At 38.7% G+C, this 22,656-nt stretch overlaps 1 protein-coding gene across 2 annotated transcripts in view; it reads right to left on the bottom strand.

Annotated features, from left to right (window-relative positions):
- Positions 1 to 22,656, bottom strand: part of FKBP5 (FKBP prolyl isomerase 5) — a 116,438-nt gene that overhangs the window by 20,837 nt on the left and 72,945 nt on the right. For both annotated transcript variants that reach the window (XM_052649158.1, XM_052649159.1), the window contains exons 5-6: positions 18,365 to 18,507; positions 17,302 to 17,416 (exon numbers count right to left, since the gene is read on the bottom strand). In XM_052649158.1, coding sequence (XP_052505118.1) covers positions 17,302 to 17,416; positions 18,365 to 18,507 — 258 coding nt within the window. The remainder of the gene's footprint in view (positions 1 to 17,301; positions 17,417 to 18,364; positions 18,508 to 22,656) is intronic.

Below are 22,656 nucleotides of genomic sequence, written 5' to 3'. Positions count from 1 at the left end.
TACTCCGATTAAAATGGGGGGGGAAAGGAAAGAGTGCACTGCAGTAAGGAGAGAAAAAAAAATCTGGAATGCAAGAATCCAGAAACTTGCATTTTGGGTATAATTTGTATTTTAGGAAGCAAAACTGAGAAAGAGGCTCCATAACCTTAAAAAATTTTTAAAAGTGCTGTAATCCCTCCAGCCTAAAGACGTTAGCTCTGGTGAGTGTTTTTCCCTTTTCTAATTATAGTAGTTGGTGTCTGATAGCTTTGTACTCATTCCCAAAACAATTACTGGGTCATGGGGAATCTGAATGGGAATAGTGTAATGGCATTACTGCTAGACAAGACTGGCCATTTAGCCAGAGAAAACCAGGTTGTGACAGGTTACGCCCACTCAGCAAGGGTTTTCTCTGCTGCCTACTTCATGCCAAGGGAGTTTCTCTCTGCCTGCATCCCCTGCCTAACAGAGCAGAGCACCCAAGAGACAGTGGGATCTTAATGGCCCCCTGGAGAGGCAGATTCAGAGATGGGTTTCTCAAATCAGGAGAGAAGAGCAGCAGAAGAGAAACCGCTCCCCTCAGGCACGGTGGTCAACTCCCCCCACTGGAAGGCTGCTCAAGGCACTGAGGGACAGAAGCTAGCTGAGAGTAGGCATGGATCCTGGCCACTTGAACAGAATAACGGTTATGAATAATGGTTATACGTCTTAGTCTAAACAGGAAGCGTACACACAGCAATACATTCTACACCAACAGAACTCCTCACCACTCTCTCCTCTTCACACTAGTACAGCACTTGAGTCACTGCTGGATTCCTATCCCACTCAGTCACTTGACTGTGGCTTTAGGCAAGGTCATTTAAATTATCCGAAGATCAGTCTCCTCATCTATACGTTAGGGAAACAATGTTAGCTAACTCCTAATTGTTGACAGGATGAAATTAGGTACTGAATTAAAGCTTTTAGCCCAATACGTGACATCTATTCATTTACATGTCAGGGCAGCTCTATGTGAAAACACTATTACGTGTGGCCTACACAGAGATGAACTCAATGAATGCTAGTTATGATTATTTTCCACAATTAGTGGTAAATTATACCAGATTAAACAAAAATTAGAACTTGGTGTGAGAAACCAGTTAATGGCTCCACAGAGAGCACTGTCAAAATGTGACTAAAATTCAAAGTAGGCAAAGGCAATATCTTATGCTTTTGTACCTCGCAGTGTGTCTAACTGTGGGTACAACACACAGTTCAGGGCCAGAAAGTAAATATTTACTTAATGATTAATCTGAAAACAGGGCATTAAGGAAAATGGTAGTAATTTTCACTCATTTATAGGAATTTTCCCTTTTGAATATATTAGAACTCCTATTTTTAATAAACATCAGAGCTATTTAAATTCTTCACTGATATGGAGCTTTTCTTTTTAATACTATTCTAAAATAAATGGCCCACTGGCTGAATTTTTTAAATAACAAAAAGATTATTTTCTACTAAGATTTTACTCTACCTGAAGATTTGAAGATAACTTTTAGAGCTATATGGGCTTCCCTTGTAGCTTAGATGGTAAAGAATTCACCTGCAACATGGGAGACCTGGGTTCCACCCCTGGGTTGGGAAGATCCCCTGGAGGAAGGCACGGCAACCTACTCTAGTATTCTTGCCTGGAGAATCCCCATGGACAGAGGAACCTGGCGGGCTACAGTCTATGAGATCACAAAGAGTCAGACACGACTGCGTGACTAAGCAGCCTTTAGAGCTATATAAAACCGAAATATCTGAAAGAATAAACACTGTCCGTTTTAGACCCAGGCACTGTACTTAGTCGCTCAGTCCTGTCAGACTCTTTGTGACCAGGGAAGCTCTAGACCCAGGCACCATACAACATTATTTTGTGAAAATATCTAATAAAATGGTTTCAAGAACTGCTCTCTTACTGGACAAAATTTGCCAGGGCATTAAAGCATATGAAAAACAAACAAAACCAGAAAAACCCTTATAGCTCTATCAGATTTCTTTTTGTAAAGAACTTTTAATTGGGGGATAATTACAATATTGTGCTGGTTTCTGCCATATATCAACATGAATCAGCCACAGGTATACACACGTCCCCTCCCTCTTGAAATGCCCCCCCTACCTCCCACCCCACCCCGGCCCTCTAGGCTGTCACAGAGCACTGGGTTGAGCCCCTGTGTCACAGAGATCCCCACTGGCTCGTTTACGCATGGTAACATACAGGTTCCCGTGCTCCCCTCTCCGTTCGCCCCACTCTGAGCCCGCTGCAGCCGCCAGTCTGTTCTGTCTGCATCTCCACTGCTGCGCTGCAAATAGGCTCAGCAGTACCATCTTTCTAGATTCCACACACACGTGTTAATATGCAACGTGTCTTTCTCTTTCAGACTCACTCCCCCTGTACAACAGGCTCTAGGTGGATGAACAATAGGCTCTAGGTTCATCCACCTCATTAGGACTGACTCAAATGTGTTTTTTTATGGCTGAGTAATATTCCATTGTAAGTATGTACCACAATTTCTGTATCCATTCATCTGTCGACGGATATCTAAGTTGCTTCCACGTCCTAGCTATTGTGAAAAGCTCTGCAGTGAACACTGGGGTCCACGTGGCTCTCTGAGTTATGGTTTTCTCAGGGTATATGCCCAGCAATGGGACTGTTGAGTCATATGGTGGTAGTTCTATTCCTAGCTTTCTAAGGAACTTCCATACTGTTCTCCATAGTGGCTGTATTAGTTTATATTCCCACCAACATGCAAGAGGGTCCCCTTTTCTCTACATCCTCTCTAGCATTTCTTGTCTGTAGATTTTTTTTTTTAATTGTCTGTAGATTTTTTTAATAATTGACATTCTGACTGGTGTGAGGTGATACTTTGTTGTAATTTTGATCTGCATTTCTTTAATAATGATAGCTCTATCAGATTTCAACATGGGCAAACATGAAATCTTTCCTCTATTTTCCATTTTTGGACCATTTTGGTTTTTGGTGCTATTTATAAAGAACATATATATTATCTATAAGGAACACATACCTAGATTTTGTTGTCATCTTTGTGTTAACTTCATGAGAATTTCTGCCTTTAATAGGTGACTTTACCTCAGTCATATGTTTTGTAATAGATGACTTTGATTGATTTTATTCCTACCGTCTTATTTTTTATTTCCTATATAATGTTTTCTTGTTATTTTTCCTTTACTGCCTTTAATAGATGAGTCAAATTTTCCTTGTTCCTTTACTTCCTCACTTCACGCTGGTGGTTTGGAAGTTCTACATACTATTCTTACTGGCACCTAAGATTAAACTTTGAACAAATCATTTAACACACACACACACATATTTATCAACGTGAACTAATTTCAACCTCCTCCTGAGAAACCTGTATGCAGGTCAAGAAGCAACAGTTAGCACCGGACATGGAACAATGGACTGGTCGCAAATTGGGAAGGCTGTGTATTGTCACCCTGCTTATTTAACTTATATGCAGAGTACATCATGTGAAATGCCAGGCTGGATGAAGCACAAGCTGGAATCAAGATTGCTGGGAGAAATATCAATAAACTCAGATATGCAGATGACACCACCCTTATGGCAGAAAGTGAAGAGAAGCTAAAGAGCCTCTTGATGAAAGTGAAAGAGGAGAGTGGAAAAGATGGTTTAAAACTCAGCATTCAAAAAACTAACATTATGGCACCTGGTACCATCACTCCATGGCAAACAGATGGGAAAACAGTGAGAGACTTTATTTTGGGGGGCTTCAAAATCACTGCAGATGGTGACTGCAGCCATGAAATTAAAAGAGGCTTTCTCCTTGGAAGAAAAGCTATGACCAACCCAGGCAGCCTATTAAAAAGCAGAGACATTACACTGCTGACAAAGGCCCATCTAATCAAAGCTGTGGTTTTTCCAGTGGGCATGTGAGAGCTGGACTATAAAGAAAATTGAGCGCCGAAGAACTGATGCTTGTGAACTATGGTGTTGGAGAAGACTCTTGAAAGTCCCTGGACTGCAAGAAGATCAAGCCAGTCAATCCTAAAGGAATCAGTCCTGAATATTCATTGGAAGGACTGATGCGGAAGCTGCAACTCCAATACTCTGGCCACCTGATGCAAAGAACTGATTCATTTGAAAAGACCCTGATGCTGGGAAAGATAGAAGGCAGGAGGAGAAGGGGACAAAAGAGGATGAGATGGTTGGGTGGCATCACTGACTCGATGGACATGAGTTTGAGCAAGCTCTGGGAGTTGGTGATGGACAGGGGCGTGCTGTGGTCCGTGGGGTCGCAAAGAGTTTGACATGACTGAAATGAACTGAACTAATCGGCACAATCTGAATAAGAAAATCATTTCAGCCAATTTCCTTCCTCTCCCATCTGCATCTCATTTTGTTAAAATGACCCAGACTGTTAAACAATTACTATTTTTAACATTAGTTCTACCATTTCAGGGATCCCAACTTCAGCTGTCCTGATATGGAAATTACTTTTATGCTCACTGATGTTTCTTATGGCTGAGTCTTCACTTCCTGGCTTTATCTTTAGTGACGTTTTAGTATATCCTATTTTATTTTTTTTCCCCAAAAGGGCACAAGTCTGCATACTCCCAATAGTTAATTTTCTTCTTATAGTTAAGTGGGAATTTGGCTGGGGATAGAATTTTAGGTTCAAAATACTCATAGACAATGCTCGAAACACTGTCTTTTCGTATGTAGTTTCACAAGGTTATTCTGATTCTTATTAGTCCTTTGCACAGTTTCTCCCTGGAAGCATGCAAAATTTTCTTTTAAGTAATGGAATTAAGAAATTTCAGCAGATATAAACAGAATGGAATACTACTCAGCCATAAAAAGAATGAAATCTTGCCACTTAGGACAACATGGATGGACTTAGAGCGTTATTTATGCTGAGTAAAATAAGTCAGAAAAAGACAAATACTGTCTCATTTCATGTACATGTGAAAACGAAAAAACAAAGCAAATGAACAAGTGTAACCAAACAGAAGCAGAGTCACAGATACAGAAATCAATAGGGATGCCAGAGGGGAGAGGGGATATGTGAAATAGATGAGGGAGATAAAGAGGTACAAACTTTGTTAGAAAATAAATGTCAGGGATATAATGTACAGCATAGGGAATACAGCCAGAAATACGGTAAGAACCCTGTATGACGACAGATGGTAACTACACTTACCATAGTGATCATTTTGTTAATGTACTGGGTTGGCCAAAAAGTTCATTCAGTATCAGCTTGCTGAACGAACTTTTTGGCCAACCCAATCTGAAACCAATATTTTAAGTCTATTATGCTTCAACTGTTCAACTTCAGCTTCTTCAGCATTACTGGTTGGGGCATAGACTTGGATTACTGTGATACTGAATGGTTTGCCTTGGAAACGAATAAAGATCATTCTGTTGTTTTTGAGATTGCATCCAAGTACTGCATTTTGGACTCTTTTGTTGACCATGATGGCTACTCCATTTCTTCTGAGGGATTCCTGCCCACAGTAGTAGATATAATGGTCATCTGGGTTAAACTCACCCATTCCAGTCCATTTTAGTTTGCTGATTCCTAGAATGTTGACGTTCACTCTTGCCATCTCTTGTTTGACCACTTCCAATTTGCCTTGATTCATGGACCTGACGTTCCAGGTTCCTATGCAATATTACTCTTTACAGCATCGGACCTTGCTTCTATCACCAGTCACATCCACAGCTGGGTATTATTTTTGCTTTGGCTCCATCCCTTCATTCTTTCTGGAGTTATTTCTCCACTGATCTCCAGTAGCAGGTTGGGCACCTACTGACCTGGGGAGTTCCTCTTTCAGTAACCTATCATTTTGCCTTTTCATACTGTTCATGGGGTTCTCAAGGCAGGAATACTGAAGCGGTTTGCCATTCCCTTCTCCAGTGGACCACATTCTGTCAGTGTTCCAAAAAATATGTCCTTTTCATCATAGGGGACTGGAATGCAAAAGTAGAAAGTCAAGAAACACCTGGAGTAACAGGCAAATTTGGCCTTGGAATGCAGAAGGAAGCAGGGCAAAGACTAATAACAGTTTTGCCAAGAAAATGCACTGGTCATAGCAAACACCCTCTTCCAACAACACAAGAGAAGACTCTGCACATGGATATCACCAGATGGTCAACACCAAAATCAGACTGATTATATTCTTTGCAGCCAAAGATGGAAAACCTCTATACAGTCAACAAAAACAAGACCGGGAGCTGACTGTGGCTCAGATCATGAACTCCTCATTACCAAATTCAGACTCAAATTGAAGAAAGTAGGGAAAAATGCTAGACCATTCATTCAGGTATGACCTAAATCAAATCCCTTATGATAATACAGTGGAAGTGAGAAATAGATTTAAGGGCCTAGATCTGATAGACAGAGTGCCTGATGAACTATGGAATGAGGTTCATGACATTGTACAGGAGACAAGGATCAAGACCATCCCCATGGAAAAGAAATGCAAAAAAGCAAAATGGCTGTCTAGTGAGGCCTTACAAATAACTGTGAAAAGAAGAGAAGCGGAAAGCAAAGGAGAAAAGAAAAGATGTAAGCATCTGAATGCAGAGTTCCAAAGAAGAGCAAGGAGAGATAAGAAAGCCTTCCTCAGCAATCAATGCAAAGAAATAGAGGAAAAGAACAGAATGGGGAAGACTAGAGATCTCTTCAAGAAAATTAGAGATACCAAGGGAACATTTCATGCAAAGATGGGCTCGATAAAGGACAGAAATGGTATGGACCTAACAGAAGCAGATGATATTAAGAAGAGGTGGCAACAATGCACAGAAGAACTGTACAAAAAAGATCTTCACGATCCAGATAATCACGATGGTGTGATCACTCATCCAGAGCCAGACATCCTGGAATGTGGAGTCAAGTGGGCCTTAGAAAGCATCACTACAAACAAAGCTAGTGGAGATGATGGGATTCCAGTAGAGCTATTTCAAATCCTGAAAGATGATGCTGTGAAAGTGTTGCACTCAATATGGCAGCAAATTTGGAAAACTCAGCAGTGGCCACAGGACTGGAAAAGGTCAGTTTTCACTCCAATCTCAAAGAAAGGCAATGCCAAAGAATGCTCAAACTACCGCACAATTGCACTCATCTCACATACTAGTAAAGCAATGCTCAAAATTCTCCAAGCCAGGCTTCAGCAATACGTGAACCGTGAACTTCCAGATGTTCAAGCTGGTTTTCAAAAAGGCAGAGGAACCGGAGATCAAATTGCCAACATCCGCTGGATCATGGAAAAAGCAAGAGAATTCCAGAAAAACATCTATTTCTGCTTTATTGACTATGCCAAAGCCTTTGACTGTGTGGATCACAATAAACTGTGGAAAATTCTGAAAGAGATGGGAATACCAGACCACCTGGCCTGCCTCTTGAGAAATCAGTATGCAGGTCAGGAAGCAACAGTTAGAACTGGACATGGAACAACAGACTGGTTCCAAATAGGAAAAGGAGTACGTCAAGGCTGTATATTGTCACCCTGCTTATTTAACTTACATGCAGAGTACATCATGAGAAACACTGGACTGGAAGAAACACAAGCTGGAATCAAGATTGCCAGGAGAAATATCAATAATCTCAGATATGCAGATGACACCACCCTTATGGCAGAAAGTGAAGAGGAACTAAAAAGCCTCTTGATGAACGTGAAAAGAGGAGAGTGAAAAAGTTGGCTTAAAGCTCAACATTCAGAAAATGAAGATCATGGCATCTGGTCCCATCACTTCATGGGAAATAGATGGGGAAACAATGGAAACAGTGTCAGACTTTATTTTGGGGGGCTCCAGAATCACTGCAGATGGTGACTGCAGCCATGAAATTAAAAGACGCTTACTCCTTGGAAGCAAAGTTATGAGCAACCTAGATAGCATATTCAAAAGCAGAGACATTACTTTGCCGACTAAGGTCCGTCTAGTCAAGGCTATGGTTTTTCCTGTGGTCATGTATGGATGTGAGAGTTGGACTGTGAAGAAGGCTGAGCGTGGAAGAATTGATGCTTTTGAACTGTGGTGTTGGAGAAGACTCTTGAGAGTCCCTGGACTGCAAGGGGATCCAACCAGTCCATTCTGAAGGAGATCAGCCCTGGGATTTCTTTGGAAGGAATGATGCTAAAGCTGAAACTCCAGTGCTTTGGCCACCTCATGCAAAGAGTTGACTCATTGGAAAAGACTCTGATATGCTGGGAGGGATTGGGGGCAGGAGAAGAAGGGGACGACAGAGGATGAGATGGCTGGATGGCATCACGGACTCGATGGACATGAGTCTGAGTGAACTCTGGGAGTTGGTGATGGACAGGGAGGCTTGGTGTGCTGCGATTCATGGGGTCGCAAAGAGTTGGACACGACTGAGTGACTGAACTGAACTGATACTTCAACTGAAAGAAAAGAAAAGAAAAAAAAGAGGGAGGGAGGAATTTCATCAGGATGTATCTAGGTGCAAAAGCACTTCTTACTCCTATGCCACTATCACCTGGCCCTTTCAATCTTAAGATTCTTCTCTCTTCCTGTAGGAGGATACATATTACCTATCCTTGATTAGTTTTTCATCTCTTTGGGTTTTTTTCTCTGTGTTTTGAGATATTCTTTACCATCTTTTGTATCACTAATTCAGGATTCTGAGACTGTCCATTTTGCTTTTCAATCCTTCCTTGGTATTCCAGTTTTGATAATCACAATCTTAATTTACAGATACTTTCTTATTTTCTTCATTTTCAGAGAAGCTGATCTTGAGTCATGAATTCAATATCCTGTTAAATATCTCTGAAGATAGTATTTTGAAAGTTCTCTATTTCTTAGTATTTTGCATTAGTATTTTGAATACTTAGTGTTTTGAAAGTTCTCTTCTATTTCTTAAGTCTATCTGAGTGTTTCTGTTTCAGAATCTGTTGAGGATTCTGTATTATTTGGCCACATTATAAAGGAAGGATTCAGAAAGATCAAGTTAGTTTAGTTAGCTGGCACAGGTTTTCTAAGCCCTTGGATTAGGTAAGCCTTTTCCCAAGAGCGGTGGGCTGATCATGGGGATCTCTGGTTGAAGAGTCCACAGATATTTATTGAGCATTTACTATGTGCTGAGATGATGTGCACAGGAAGGCTGGGGACACCTTTTTTCACTGGTGACGTAGGAGAAAGTTTTACTTCAGGAACAAGACACTTCAGCTTATTTACTGTTGGGCAGAATTGCTCTTTCACTTTTTCCCCCTTCAAATCTGTTTTCAAAGTTCAAAGGTACTTTATGTTCTTATTCTGCAGTCCAAGTCCCCACACATGGTGTCTTCCGAGGCAGATCCCTATTTTATTTTAGAAATCTAGCCTTACTGACTTTAGTCTGGGAGCAAAAGTCACAGCCAAGCCCTAGAATAGTAATTCTGAATCCTTGGCTGCAAAATAGAGTCACCTGGGGAGTTTTTTTTTTTTTTTTAAATCCTTATGCTTGGAGTTCCATCCTTTGAGATCTAATATTCTTATTTAACTGGTCTGGACTGAGACCTGGGCATCAGGATTTTAAAAGCTCCTCAGGTAATTCTAAATTCAGCCAAAGTTGAGAACTTGCTACATAATAGGCTTGCTAGCCCAGCTGTTCCATATTGTTTTATAACAACCCTGACGATTGCCCCATAGCCTGCTTTGGCTCCCTTGCACCAGCTAACCAAGCTTGGAGTTCTGCCCAAGCTTGTGGGAAAGAACAGTATGTGCCTCTGCAGAGGTCTTTACACCTGTTGTGGGCTGGGTTTCCTGAGTCTAGTTTCCATCAGTCCCATTTTATCTACTTTACATTTTCCAGAAATTCTTCATAATTTTTGACATACTTCTTGAAGTTTTCCTGTTTTCTACCACTAATGTGGATTGCTTCCTCTTTTTTGAAATCATTCTCCACCCGTCCCCTTCCCTTGCCCAACTCTCATTTCAGTGGGATTTCTGGAGGGAAAGAGGGTGAGAGGGAAGGGTACTCCCAACAACCCAACTCCCTGTAGATCACTCTTGAAATTTTCACATTTGAAAATACTGCCAACTATCTGTACTCTTTGCATTCAGATGTGGTTGAAGTACTGTGAGGTAAGAGAGTTTAACTCAGAGAGCATTTTGATGTACCTACTCCAAGCACAAAGTTAATAAATCAGAAGAGGTGAGAGATGGGAGGTGGGGGAAGAGGAGCTGGTAGCTCTTCAGAGCTTTATGTCAGTCAATTGGTTTTTCTAAGAAGACAAAGCTTAAAAGTAACAATGTAGCCACTACTGGCAATGAAACTAAAGTATGATGACTAAAGTATCAGTCATCATGATAATGTCAATTAGAGGAACTTAGAACACAGTGACTTTTCTTTAATGGAAAAAGGACAACACTGCATAAAAATTACAAGACGGCCATCTTAATTGACATAAACACACACACTGGAACAGGATCTATTGATTTGCAACCATCAGGATCCTGACAGGGAGTAAAATATCACAGTTTCTTTGAGAAAGATTAAACTCTGTCAAATTAATGTACAATTCTCACTTCCACAAAGAAACCACTAAAAGGAAGCAAAAGATCACAATTCAATAAAAGCCTTTTGATTCCATCCATAACTTTGTTCTTCAAAAAAACCAACCAACAAAAATCCTGGAGAAATATGAATTAGGTAAGATTACTAAGAAGGTATATAATTATTTTAAAGACTGTTATCAAAGACAAACTGATTATGGGTTCCAGATCAACCCTGGTAGAGGAAAAGGATTTGCTGATGGATTGGCTGGAAAGTAGAAGGGAAAGAGAAGTCTAAGGTTTATTTCCTTAAATCTATTTAAAGGAAGCAAAACATACGATATAAACATAGTAGATAAAGATATTAAGTGTCTGCCACCTTCTAGGCACCCTTCTTCACTTAACTGTCACAACAATCTGTGGGGGTAAAAAATCATTATTCTCATTTTACAGATGAGAAAGATGATTAAGTAACTCAAGGTGATTAAGTAACTTGTCTAAAGTCATAAAAATACCAAGTAGTGATTCTGAGATTCAAAATTCATGTCTATCACTTCTGAAGTCTGTGGGCCCCCTCCCCTGACTATTCATTGTCCCTTTATACAGAAATGACAGAAACTCAGTCCCTCTTGTATATCTATAATGATATATTATAATGGATGATCATTGTCTGTAGTTTTTCTTTCACAACTGGCCTTAGTTCTAGGATTTCTACTCGATTTTGAACAGTCTATAGTGATGCTACAAAGAAGGCACATCAGTCAAGACAAGACTGAGAAGACTTTAAAAGGAACAAGGTGATCTTGGTTTCTGACAGGGACCACTTCTGAGTCAACCTTCTGTCCTCCTCCCACACAGAGTTTCAAAGAGCTTCATATAGGCTTCACAAAGGGAGAGCAGAACACCTTAACCTTGATACTGACAATACAGCAAATTTTTATAAAATTGACTTGTTCCAGAAAACCCCAAAGGGCTTCTGGGAGAAAAAAGAATAAACCATTTACTCTAAAATTTCCCAGGAAAATATAAACTAACAAGAGAGACAAAAAAATTAGTCATTGCCTTTTCTTAATATATTTAGAGACAGAAAAGAATAAAATTATATAAAGGATTATTCTAATATATCAAAAATTCTATTCACAGAATATATTAGATAGAATATTACAGAATAGATAGAATTCTATATGGAATATTATATATCAATATAGCATGTTGATAGAATATTAGATATCAATATGTAGATATATATTATAGATAATATAGATAATATATATCTAATATATAGATACATATCTATTGATATCTACTATCATATAATATATATCAATATATAATATCAATATAGAATATTGATAGATTATTCATGCAAAAAGGGATTATAAGAAAAAATTAATATATCTGCTCATTTCTGCAAAAAATATAAGAATAAACCAAGAATGAATGAGACTGGCTACCTATAAGAGGCAGAAATTTAGCAAGAGTGGAAATAATGAGGTAATGGGGACAGGTTAGTAGGATGAGGGGGTAACACTTTTGTGTCTTTTTATATCATCTAGAATCATGGTAATGTTTCATATACCCCAAAAAACAAATAATTAAAACCAACCAGAGTGTGAGGGGAACTCCAATGGAAGGCAAACATAACAGATGAACTTAACTGTATTACAAGTGAGTAACATCACCACAACGAAGGGAATGAGAATGGAAGAACTAACCTAAGTTGGAGAAGAGTATTTTCAGTGTGTGCTACAGGCTCAGGACAAAAGGAACTACTTTCAAGATACTTCCTACTTAGGAAATCTGGTTTTCACAGGGGGGTGTGTGCGTGTGTGTGTGCATTCAGTCACTCAGTCACGTCCGACTCTTTGTGGCCCGATGGATGTAGCCCTCCAGACTCTCTGTCCATTGGATTTCCCAGGCAAGAATATTGGAGGGGTGTGGGTTAGCAATTCTGAAACTGCTTTCTGTGCATACTATGATTAAGCAAATAAATAAATATACTGTGGATAATGAGAGCCAGGTTTCTCACTGTAGGAGAAAGCAGTTTCAAAGCAGCAGAGGGAAGGCTAAAACAAATCTGTGATGGGGTGAAACTGAAAGTGTCAGTACGTACCCATAGTTTTTAACATATTATTGACCAGGGGATTTCTGCAGAAACTAACACCTGTGGCCAGCAATTTATAAATAAATCTTGAAAAGCCTCTGGTCAATAAAATTCAGGTAACAGAAAATTTATTAATATGTTTCTAGTCAGTAATGAGTTAATACATATTTGCATACTAATACAGAAGTATACATAGATATGCACAGATGCACATCAAAGCACATGTATTTCCTGGACCTGTTAAGAGCTTCTAGAAGCAATACCATTCCACAGCATGAGTATACCTAGCACCCAGATCTTCATTTCTAAATATCATTCTCCAGAAAAAGGAATCAGACAGAGCTCCTTGGAGAAATGGCTGATTCTACACCTGGGGCAGGAAAATTAACCAAAGAAACCCTGAGCATCCACTGGTGTCAAAAGTAAGCATGTGCTCAAGAAACAGTGTTGAAAGGACAAAGGAGCCAAGCAGAAGGAAGTCTGAATTGCCAAATCTAGGACAATCTGAGCAACAAGAGTATTAATGAACAATAACCTACAGAATAAAACAATATCCATGGGTCAATACTGGTGTAAATAAACAACTGAATAAACAAACAGGGGAGAAGAGGCAGCTCTTCCTCACAGCAGAATTCTAATTAAATGTAGAAGAAACAGTGGAAATAGAAAAGTCACCATTAAGCAAATACCACAGTAATAACTGTTGCATACAAAAATTGTTCATTCAAGGGTTAGTGTGTGAAGGTGTGATGTAAAAGAGGTTATTCCCATAGTTTCCTAACATTTCCCTCCCAATGAGATACTTCGTAATTATGGACAGAAAAACAGTAACTTTATAGTGGAAAAACATGGCAAACAGACCCTACCATAACCAAGTGATCCAAGTTAATATCACCATCAGTGAGACACCAATGTCATGCACCTCCTGGTAACTGAGAAGGGCACAGCATAACTTAGGTGGTATTTTTCCAAATATGCGTAGCCTCAATCTGATCAGGGGAAAACATCAGACAAACCCAAATTGAGGGATATTCTACAATAATTGGCCAGTTATCTTCAAAAGTGTTAAAGTCATGAAAAACACAGAAAGATGATAAACTGTCACAGATTGAAGGAGACAACTAAATTACAATGTTGGATACTGAATTTGACGGTACACTAGAAAAAGGACATCAACATGGCAACTGGTGACATTAAAGTTAAGATTTGCAGAATGGTTAATAGCACTGAATCCATGTTAATTTCCTGATTCTGATAATGTATTGTGGTTAGGTAAGATGGCAACACTAGGGGAAGCTATGTGAAGCATATAAGGAAAATCTCTGTCCTAGTTTTGCAACTTTTCTGTAAGTTAAAAATTATTTCAGTGAAACATTAAAAAAAAATGACTCCTGTTGAAAATATTACCAAAAGCAAGATTTGATTTAATTTACAGTGGTAGCTTTGTGGTATTGCCTATAACTGGGAAAAGTTTTTCCTTTTAATTTCGTTGACAAAAACCTCCAGTTTTAAAATATAAATTGCTGAGTTAGGGAAGTCACTGTAGCATAGGTGAAAAATATTTTACTTTGTATGTTTGAAAATTTTCATAATAAAAATTTTAAAAAATGTTATAGACAAGATTTCTACTACTACTACTACTACTACTACTACTAAGTCGCTTCAGTCGTGTCCGACTCTGTGCGACCCCATAGATGGCAGCCCACCAGGCTCCCCCGTCCCTGGAATTCTCCAGGCAAGAACACTGGAGTGGGTTGCCATTTCTAAGTGCTTATTAATATACTGAAGAGAATTTCCTATTATTTCTGTAACTTTCATAAACATTTAGAATTTGGTCATAGAAGTTTTAGGGCTAGCAGGACCTTAGAAATCAAGATAGCTTCTCCTGTGTCACTGTACACAAAAGAAGCGAAAGCCAGAGAGGCAACATCCAGTTAGAGTTGGCCACAGTACGAATCCTCTCTCAGCTCCTATTCTAGGTGTTTCTCAAACGTTATACACCTGAGCTCTTCTTCATCTATTCTAAACTTACCAAGAATGATAACTATCTAAACACTTTAACTACAATAGAACAGCAATACTATTTATAACTGTTTCCAATTTAACCAAAAGCGAAATTTGAACTAATTTACCGGACCTGTGGAAACAAAAAATGGGTTCAAAGTAGAAGGTAAAATAATGTTGTGGCTCAATATGCAACATTAAAGAAAAAAGAATCAACTATTCTAGTATACATTTTAAAAAACGAACTCTCATTCCTGTTGCCATAATTGTTTAGTGACTTGATTTTTTTAATGTGTGTATTTCTTTTTGTGGGCACACGATCCATTTAGTTTAGTCTTTCAATAGTTTATAATTTCCCTGTAAGGGACTTCCTACATATTTTTTGTTAGATATATTCCTAGATATTCTAGTTCATTATGCTATTTCAAATGAAACCTTTATTTTTCAAACTTTAAACCTTTTATTTGGTATTGGGGTAACAGAAAAGAAGATATTAAGAAGGGGTGGCAAGAATACTCAGAAGAACTGTACAAAAAAGATCTTCGTGACCAAGATAATCACGATGGTATGATCACTCACCTAGAGCCAGACATCCTGGAATGTGAAGTCAAGTGGGCCTTAGAAAGCATCACTACGAACAAAGCCAGTGGAGGTGATGGAATTCCAATGGAGCTATTTCAAATCCTGAAAGATGATGCTGTGAAAGTGTTGCACTCAATATGCCAGCAAATTTGGAAAACTCAGCAGTGGCCACAGGACTGGAAAAGGTCAGTTTTCACTCCAATCCCAAAGAAAGGCAATGCCAAAGAATGCTCAAACTACCACACAACTACACTCATCTCACACGCTAGTAAAGTAATGCTCAAAATTCTCCAAGCCAGGCTTCAGCAATACATGAATCGTGAACTTCCAGATGTTCAAGCTGGTTTTAGAAAAGGCAGAGGAACCAGAAATCAAATTGCCAACATCTGCTGGATCATCGAGAAAGCAAGAGAGTTCCAGGAAAACATCTATTTCTGTTTTATTGACTATGCCAAAGCCTTTGACTGTGTGGATCACAATAAACTGTGGAAAATTCTGAAAGAGATGGGAATACCAGACCACCTGGCCTGCCTCTTGAGTAACCTGTATGCAGGTCAGGAAGCAACAGTTAGAACCGGACATGGAACAACAGACTAGTTCCAAATAGGAAAAGGAGTACGTCAAGGCTGTATATTGTCACCCTGCTTATTTAACTTATATGCAGAGTACATCATGAGAAACACTGGACTGGAAGAGGCACAAGCTGGAATCAAGATTGCCGGGAGAAATATCAATATCCTCAGATATGCAGATGACACCATCCTTATGGCAGAAAGTGAAGAGGAGCTAAAAAGCCTCTTGATGAAAGTGAAAGAGGACAGTGAAAAAGTTGGTTTAAAGCTCAACATTCAGAAAATGAAGATCATGGCATCCGGTCCCATCACTTCATGGGAAATGATGGGGAAACAATGGAAACAGTGTCAGACTTTATTTTGGGGGGCTCCAGAATCACTGCAGATGGTGACTGCAGCCATGAAATTAAAAGACGCTTACTCCTTGGAAGAAAAGTTATGAGCAACCTAGATAGCATATTCAAAAGCAGAGACGTTACTTTGTCAACAAATGTCCGTCTAGTCAAGGCTATAGTTTTTCCAGTAGTCATGTATGGATGTGAGAGTTGGACTGTGAAGAAGGCTGAGCGTGGAAGAATTGATGCTTTTGAACTGTGGTGTTGGAGAAGACTCTTGAGAGTCCCTTGGACTGCAAGGGGATCCAACCAGTCCATTCTAAAGGAGATCAGTCCTGGGTGTTTTTGGAAGGAACGATGCTAAAACTGAAACTCCAGTATTTTGGCCACCTCATGCAAAGAGTTGACTCACTGGAAAAGACTCTGATGCTGGGAGGGATTGGGGGCAGGAGGAGAAGGGGACGACAGAGGATGAGATGGCTGGATGGCATCACTGGCTCGATGGATGTGAGTTTGAGTGAACTCTGGGAGTTGGTGATAGACAGGGAGGCCCGGCGTGCTGCGGTTCACGGGGTCGCAAAGAGTTAGACAGGACTGAACAACTGAACTGAACTGAACTGATTTAGCAAATGAAAAGAAAGTAAATAAAATAGCTTCAGGTCATTCTATAAACGACAAAGCAGAACTTGAACCCAGGTCTCCTGACACAGAACAGAATAAATTATTCCCCAGTTTTGATCTGTCTAAAATGATGAACCATTTTTTATCCTGACAACAGCCTGTGAGATGAGTTTGAGAGCCCTGAAGGGCATTACTATCTACCGCTCTATTTAGTAAATGTAACCTTGAGTAATTTATTTAACTTCTCTGAACTCACTTTTCTCAACTAGGGATAATTAATCATACCTCAAAAGGTTACTGTGAGAAATAAATGAATAAATATATAAGGTAACTAATATGGCTATTGGCATACCAAGGAGTCCACAGACTAAGAACTCCTTATTGGATCGGCTTACCTTTTATTCACTTTTTTAAAGAGTTTGAAGAAGCTGGTACAGTTTTTGGCACATACAGGTTGAGTGGATCTTTACTAAATGAAGTCATTATTAAAGAAATGTTGAATTTAAAACTATTCTAGATAAATATTCAGTCCATTTACTCTTTTAAAGATTTTAAAAAGGAAAGCTCCATTTTGTCCATATAACTGGGACCTCTCACAGCAGTACTTACTCTCTACTGTCGCTCCCTCATTTGGGTTTGAATACCCTTCTCCTTTCCGTTTGATTCTTCGAATAATACCTCCATCTTCAAATAAATCCTCTCCTTTGAAATCAAGGAGCTCAATCTAGAAAGGAAAAAGGGATATGGCTGAGAATGGCCCAAACAAAGTCAATTTAACATACTTAAATGCTAGGGCAACTATTCTCCTTTCATTTTACAAAACAAAACTCTGTTTTATACTTATCTGTGCTTCTCAGTTATTGGAAAAGTAGGGAAAAAAGAACACTGCACTTTTCAATACCTGGAAAGAACCTTCACTTAATGATAATGTCTAGGACCACATCCTGTGGGGCTACACTGCAAAGACAGACAGGAAATACTAGGAAAACTGCCTTGTGGGCAAAACGCCAGAGTGACACAGTTCTGGCCCAAAACTACTTTGTTTAACTCTAGAGGCCACCACTTTTTCACCCCAAATTCATGGGAATTCCCTTCTTAAAATGTAAGACTAAACCCTATGAATCAGGCCTACAACCAACTAAAGGCGTATTTTACCTGTTTACAATGTTTCAGGCATTTTTCCTCTTAATTTTTTAATTAAGTGTGGCCAAATATGTGTGACTCAACACAGGATGAGTAACATTTTATCACCACCTACTGCTTCTAATGAGGAAGTGAGATCTAGGACAGTTATAAACCTCTGTCATAAAAATAGCTTTACAACTTGGTTTAGGTGTATTTCAACATTTATGTCCCACATTTCCCATCCTGTCCTCTGGTCGAGTCTGAATATGTCACAACTCAGACCACTGATCAGAACCTTTATTTCTAAGCCTGGTTTCTTTTGTTTATTTGGATATGACCGTTTTGTGCCAGAGACACGTTTCTAAGAAAGCACTGGCACACACCCCTTGGGTTTGTGGGAAACAATTCAAGAAGCCAAGCTCCAAAATAAATAAGTTGGATCCGATTCTCAATAGCAAGCTTAGCTCCTCGGTGCACTGCCTGTCGCTTTGGAGCCAGCACTGTAGTAGAGCAGATGCTAACAAGGCAACATCACACACATACTTGCCTCAAAAAAGAGAGTTGCATTCGAGGGAATTTTGGGGAGACTGCCAGCTGAGCCATATGCATATTCTGGTTTGCACAGTAAATGACAGATCTCCCCTTTCTTCATGGTAGCCACCCCAATGTCCCATGCCTTGATAACTTGGCCTAGGAGAAAGGAAAAAGTGGTTGAAAGCTATAGGCTATATTTTAAGACTTTCACAAAACAAAAATTCAAACACATTTCCCATTCCTTAAACGATATATTACTCAGCTAGGAAACAGGGGCTACAAAAAAACTCAGTAAAAGCTACACACTAAGAAACAAATTGTGATTTTTTTTTCCTGAGAGCTAACAGAGAAGATTCTCTGCTGAGAAGCATGAAAGTGGTATCAGATTCTAAACTGCTCAAAGACTAAGTCTTTGAAAAGTGGCAGTAACATGATCTCTGAAATGTGGCTGGGCTGCAGTTGTTGGTTAATTTATAATTTCAACCATAAGAGTAAGTGCGTGTTTTCTAGGCAGAGATGGAACAAAAATAGTATAGAAAATGGAATTTGTCCTAAGAAAGCATATAATTTAGTTGGGTAGACAAAAACAACAAACAAGAAGCAGTCGGAAAAGTATAAATTGCATAAAACGGCGCATGAAACAGATTTCTCCTCAAAGTTTAGAGTAAAAAAAAGAAGTGGTTTTTGTTTTTCTAAAAAAACAGAATGATGTGTGTCTTCTTCTGCCAAATCACAAGAATTACAGAACTCAGAAATTTTTTTTGCTTACTTCCAGGAAACTAAAAGTTTACTGTAAAACTGTATTTCTTTTTTTTTTTTTGGATATGGACCATTTCTAAAGTCTTTATTGAATTTGTTACATTACTGCTTCTGTTTTATTGTTCTGGCTTTTTTGGCCACAGGCATGTGGTATCTTAGCTCCCCAGCAGGGATCAAACCCACACCCCCCTGCACTGGAAGGTGAAGTCTTAACCACTGGACCACCGGGGAAGAAACTTAACCTACATAATTGGATCTTACAATAGGCAGTCCCAAATCCTTTGGAAAACAACAGAAAATGTACAAAACTTCAAGGGACGATATACAAATTTGAGGTGCTCTGTCAAAGACTTGAGTATTCAAAGTGAGACCAGGTGAGCAATGAACACCAGAAAAAGCAAAATTTTGAAAACAGCTGTTATCTTGAACTGAGAGCTGATGGTAGGACTACAGTAAGGATGATTAGAATAAGAGGAACTCTACACTAAGGTACGTAAGTACAGAGGGACAAAGCATTTGTGACTCATGACTTCAGCTTAGTCTTAAGCATTACAACTTTTCAAAACATCAGATATACTTATTTTAAAGTGTATGTAAGGTATACATGCCTATTTTTACAAACACCTAAGAGAGAAAGATATAAGTGAAAAGTCATTCATTCCCTCCTTATAAGAAGCCACTGTTGTTATTTCTTATTTGTATCTTTCCAGTGTGCGCTGATGCTTTTTAAAAAATTTAAAACAAAAGGACAGCATACTATACATTCAGGTCAGAACTGCTTTTTCATTACATAGATTCTTATATACATATATTTTAATATATATAAATATATGACATAAAATGTTATAAATATAAACATGTTTATAATTTATATATGTATGTATATATGCTTATATACACACACTTATATCTTTATTCATCAGCTGATAGGAGGATATGAATTTTAGGGGTTAGCAGTACAGCCTGCTTTAACTCCAGACTGCGTAAATTAGAATACCAGGTCTGCCGCATATTAGTTGTGTGACCTTGTACAAGTTTCCTTGTCTGCAAAATGTAGATAATAATAGTACTTGCCATATAGCTGTTATAAGAATTCAAGTGCCTGGCATATAATATACACTGAATAAAGAATAGTCGTCATCATCATCATCAATACATACTGACCTACTTCATGCTCAGTGGCTTCAGAATATTCCAGTCACTCTACTCTTGAGAAACATTATCATCAATAGTACTCTAATAAGGATTTTTGTCCCTTATGTTTGCCTTTTATGTGCAAGTATATTTGGAGAGCAAATTCCTAGAAGTGCAGAGGTGATGTGCACTTTCTATTTGATAGATATTGCCCAACTGCCCTTCCAAAAGGGCTATATCAGTATACATGCCCACACATGGTTCCAAAGTGAAAACAGTCTAGAATCATTAGAGGAAATGTAAAGTCTGCTGTTGACAGGCTGCTTCACAGTCACTGATGGTCCTCAAAGACCGTGACTGGTTTTAGTGTGATCCATACAGAACTTTTTTTACTCTCAACTCTGCTATTTTAAGACCAATAATACCTCATACCCTCTTTTATTGGAAAGAGGAAACCATATTGTGGGGGTACTACTGTATATTTGTTCAAGACACTTCGCCAATTACTGAGGAGCAAAGGTCTGTCTAGGTTCTAAAAATTTGAAAGTGGGTGTTCCCTTCTTCCATCTAAGAAGCATGCAACGTAGTCTGGCTAGTGCAGCAGAAAGACACATGCCTTGTTTGTTTTTTTAAGTATATGGTAAACACCAACACAGAATACAAATAGTGGCTTTTGCCTTGGGCTGGGGATTGGAGCAATCAGCAAAAGCTTTATTCACAGATGATGTCTATGGTAGGCCTGAGAAGCTGGAAACAGCAGTCTGGCTATTAAATCCACAGGAACCCCAAGCTATATAAATCATGTCTGTGCCTTTGGCTTTTCTTCTCATTCAGGAACATTTAAGTTTCTTTTACACAGAACTTCAGATACTGAATGAAACACGCTGAGCAAAGAGCCAGCCTGATATGAACATGGATACGTTTCTAAAATGTCCATCTTCGGCCTCTTCATAAAAAGCACTTCCCCGATTTTAAAAAAAAAACACCTCATTATAGAACACTTGGAATGTATATAAAAACACAGAGAATACAATAAGAAAAAAAAATCTGCAATTTCAGCATCTGGGGTAAATTGTCAATTTCTTGGTTCATTTTCTTCCGATTGTGTACGTCTACTTTGTTTACATATTAAATTTTTGTATATACATTCTTAAAATTCTGGTCATAGTTTGATTTTGTAGCCTACTCTTTACACTTATATGGGCATTTTTTTTCTGTTAAAAGACAATATCTGAAAATATGACTTTTAATAGCTATATGCTATTTCATCTTTTGAATATGCTGTACTTTCATTACTCCCCTAATAAACATTTAGACTTTTTTATAAAAGCCTCTCACCTGACTCATTAGGACCAAGGTTTTAGGTTAGTTTAAAATGTTGCTTTGAGTGAAGAATCATAAAAAGAACATAAAAAAATAAATAAGTAAATAAAAAGAACATATACATGATGTCAAACTTTTTTAAACTTAAAACCTATCAAAGTGTATTAATTCACTAATTCTGTGTTAGAAGGCCTAGGCCTTGTCTCTGAGTGTAATAAGAGTCCTATTTCATATTCACTATATAAATCACACTTATGGTATAGCACTTGCAATTTACAATGTGGATATCTTTAAAGTGGAGTAAGAACTAGAAGACACTTGTAATCAGTATGTAGAATCCGTCTGGTAAAAATTTGTTCTGAATGGCCTACTTATTTCACCTGGCATTTACCCACCCCTAATTCAATAGCCATTTTAAAAAGACTTTTAGCAATTCACTTTAACAAATCTTTCCAAAGATGTTCAACTTAGTCTTCATGGAAATAATTCCCCTTTCTTCTTTTATATATATATATATATATATATATATAAAATAATTTCGGTGTTTTATATACTATCTAACGAAACTGCATAATTACAAAAAGGATACTGGATATAAGCAAGTTTAAACTGATTCTTAGTAAGAATCTGAGAAAAGAAAAAAGCGGGCCCTAATGTCTAGAAACTGCCTGACACAGCTCGGCCTGGGTGATTCTGAAATGGGCCCAGGGCACCCAGCTAGGCCACGCTATTCTCCTGTTGGATATAACAATCTCACAAAACATCACTGGACCATTACTCTGAAACCATGAAAAAGTGAGACAAAAGAACACTTCAAAATTTTGTCTGAGCATGGACAAAAAACAAGGTCCCTGTGCAACCTACAAAATACCAAACATCCCCCTCTCCTGGTGACAGGAGTGACTGCCACTTCTCTACAGGTACAGCTCAAGCCTCTCACTCCAGTCAGCCCTCCTCCTACCTCAGATCTGCTAAGATACCCAAAGAATCATCTGCATTCCCACAGTATCAATCCAGAGCAAATCCCTTCTTTCTTAAACTCTTCCCAAATCACCTAATACGAGCCCCAATCCTACAGGCCTTTCAAAC

The sequence above is a fragment of the Budorcas taxicolor genome, chromosome 11, assembly GCF_023091745.1.
Source record: "Budorcas taxicolor isolate Tak-1 chromosome 11, Takin1.1, whole genome shotgun sequence".
NCBI classification, from domain to species: Eukaryota; Metazoa; Chordata; class Mammalia; order Artiodactyla; family Bovidae; genus Budorcas; species Budorcas taxicolor.
The sequence above is the reverse complement of the archived record's forward strand: the minus strand, read 5'-3'. Positions and strand labels throughout refer to the sequence as shown.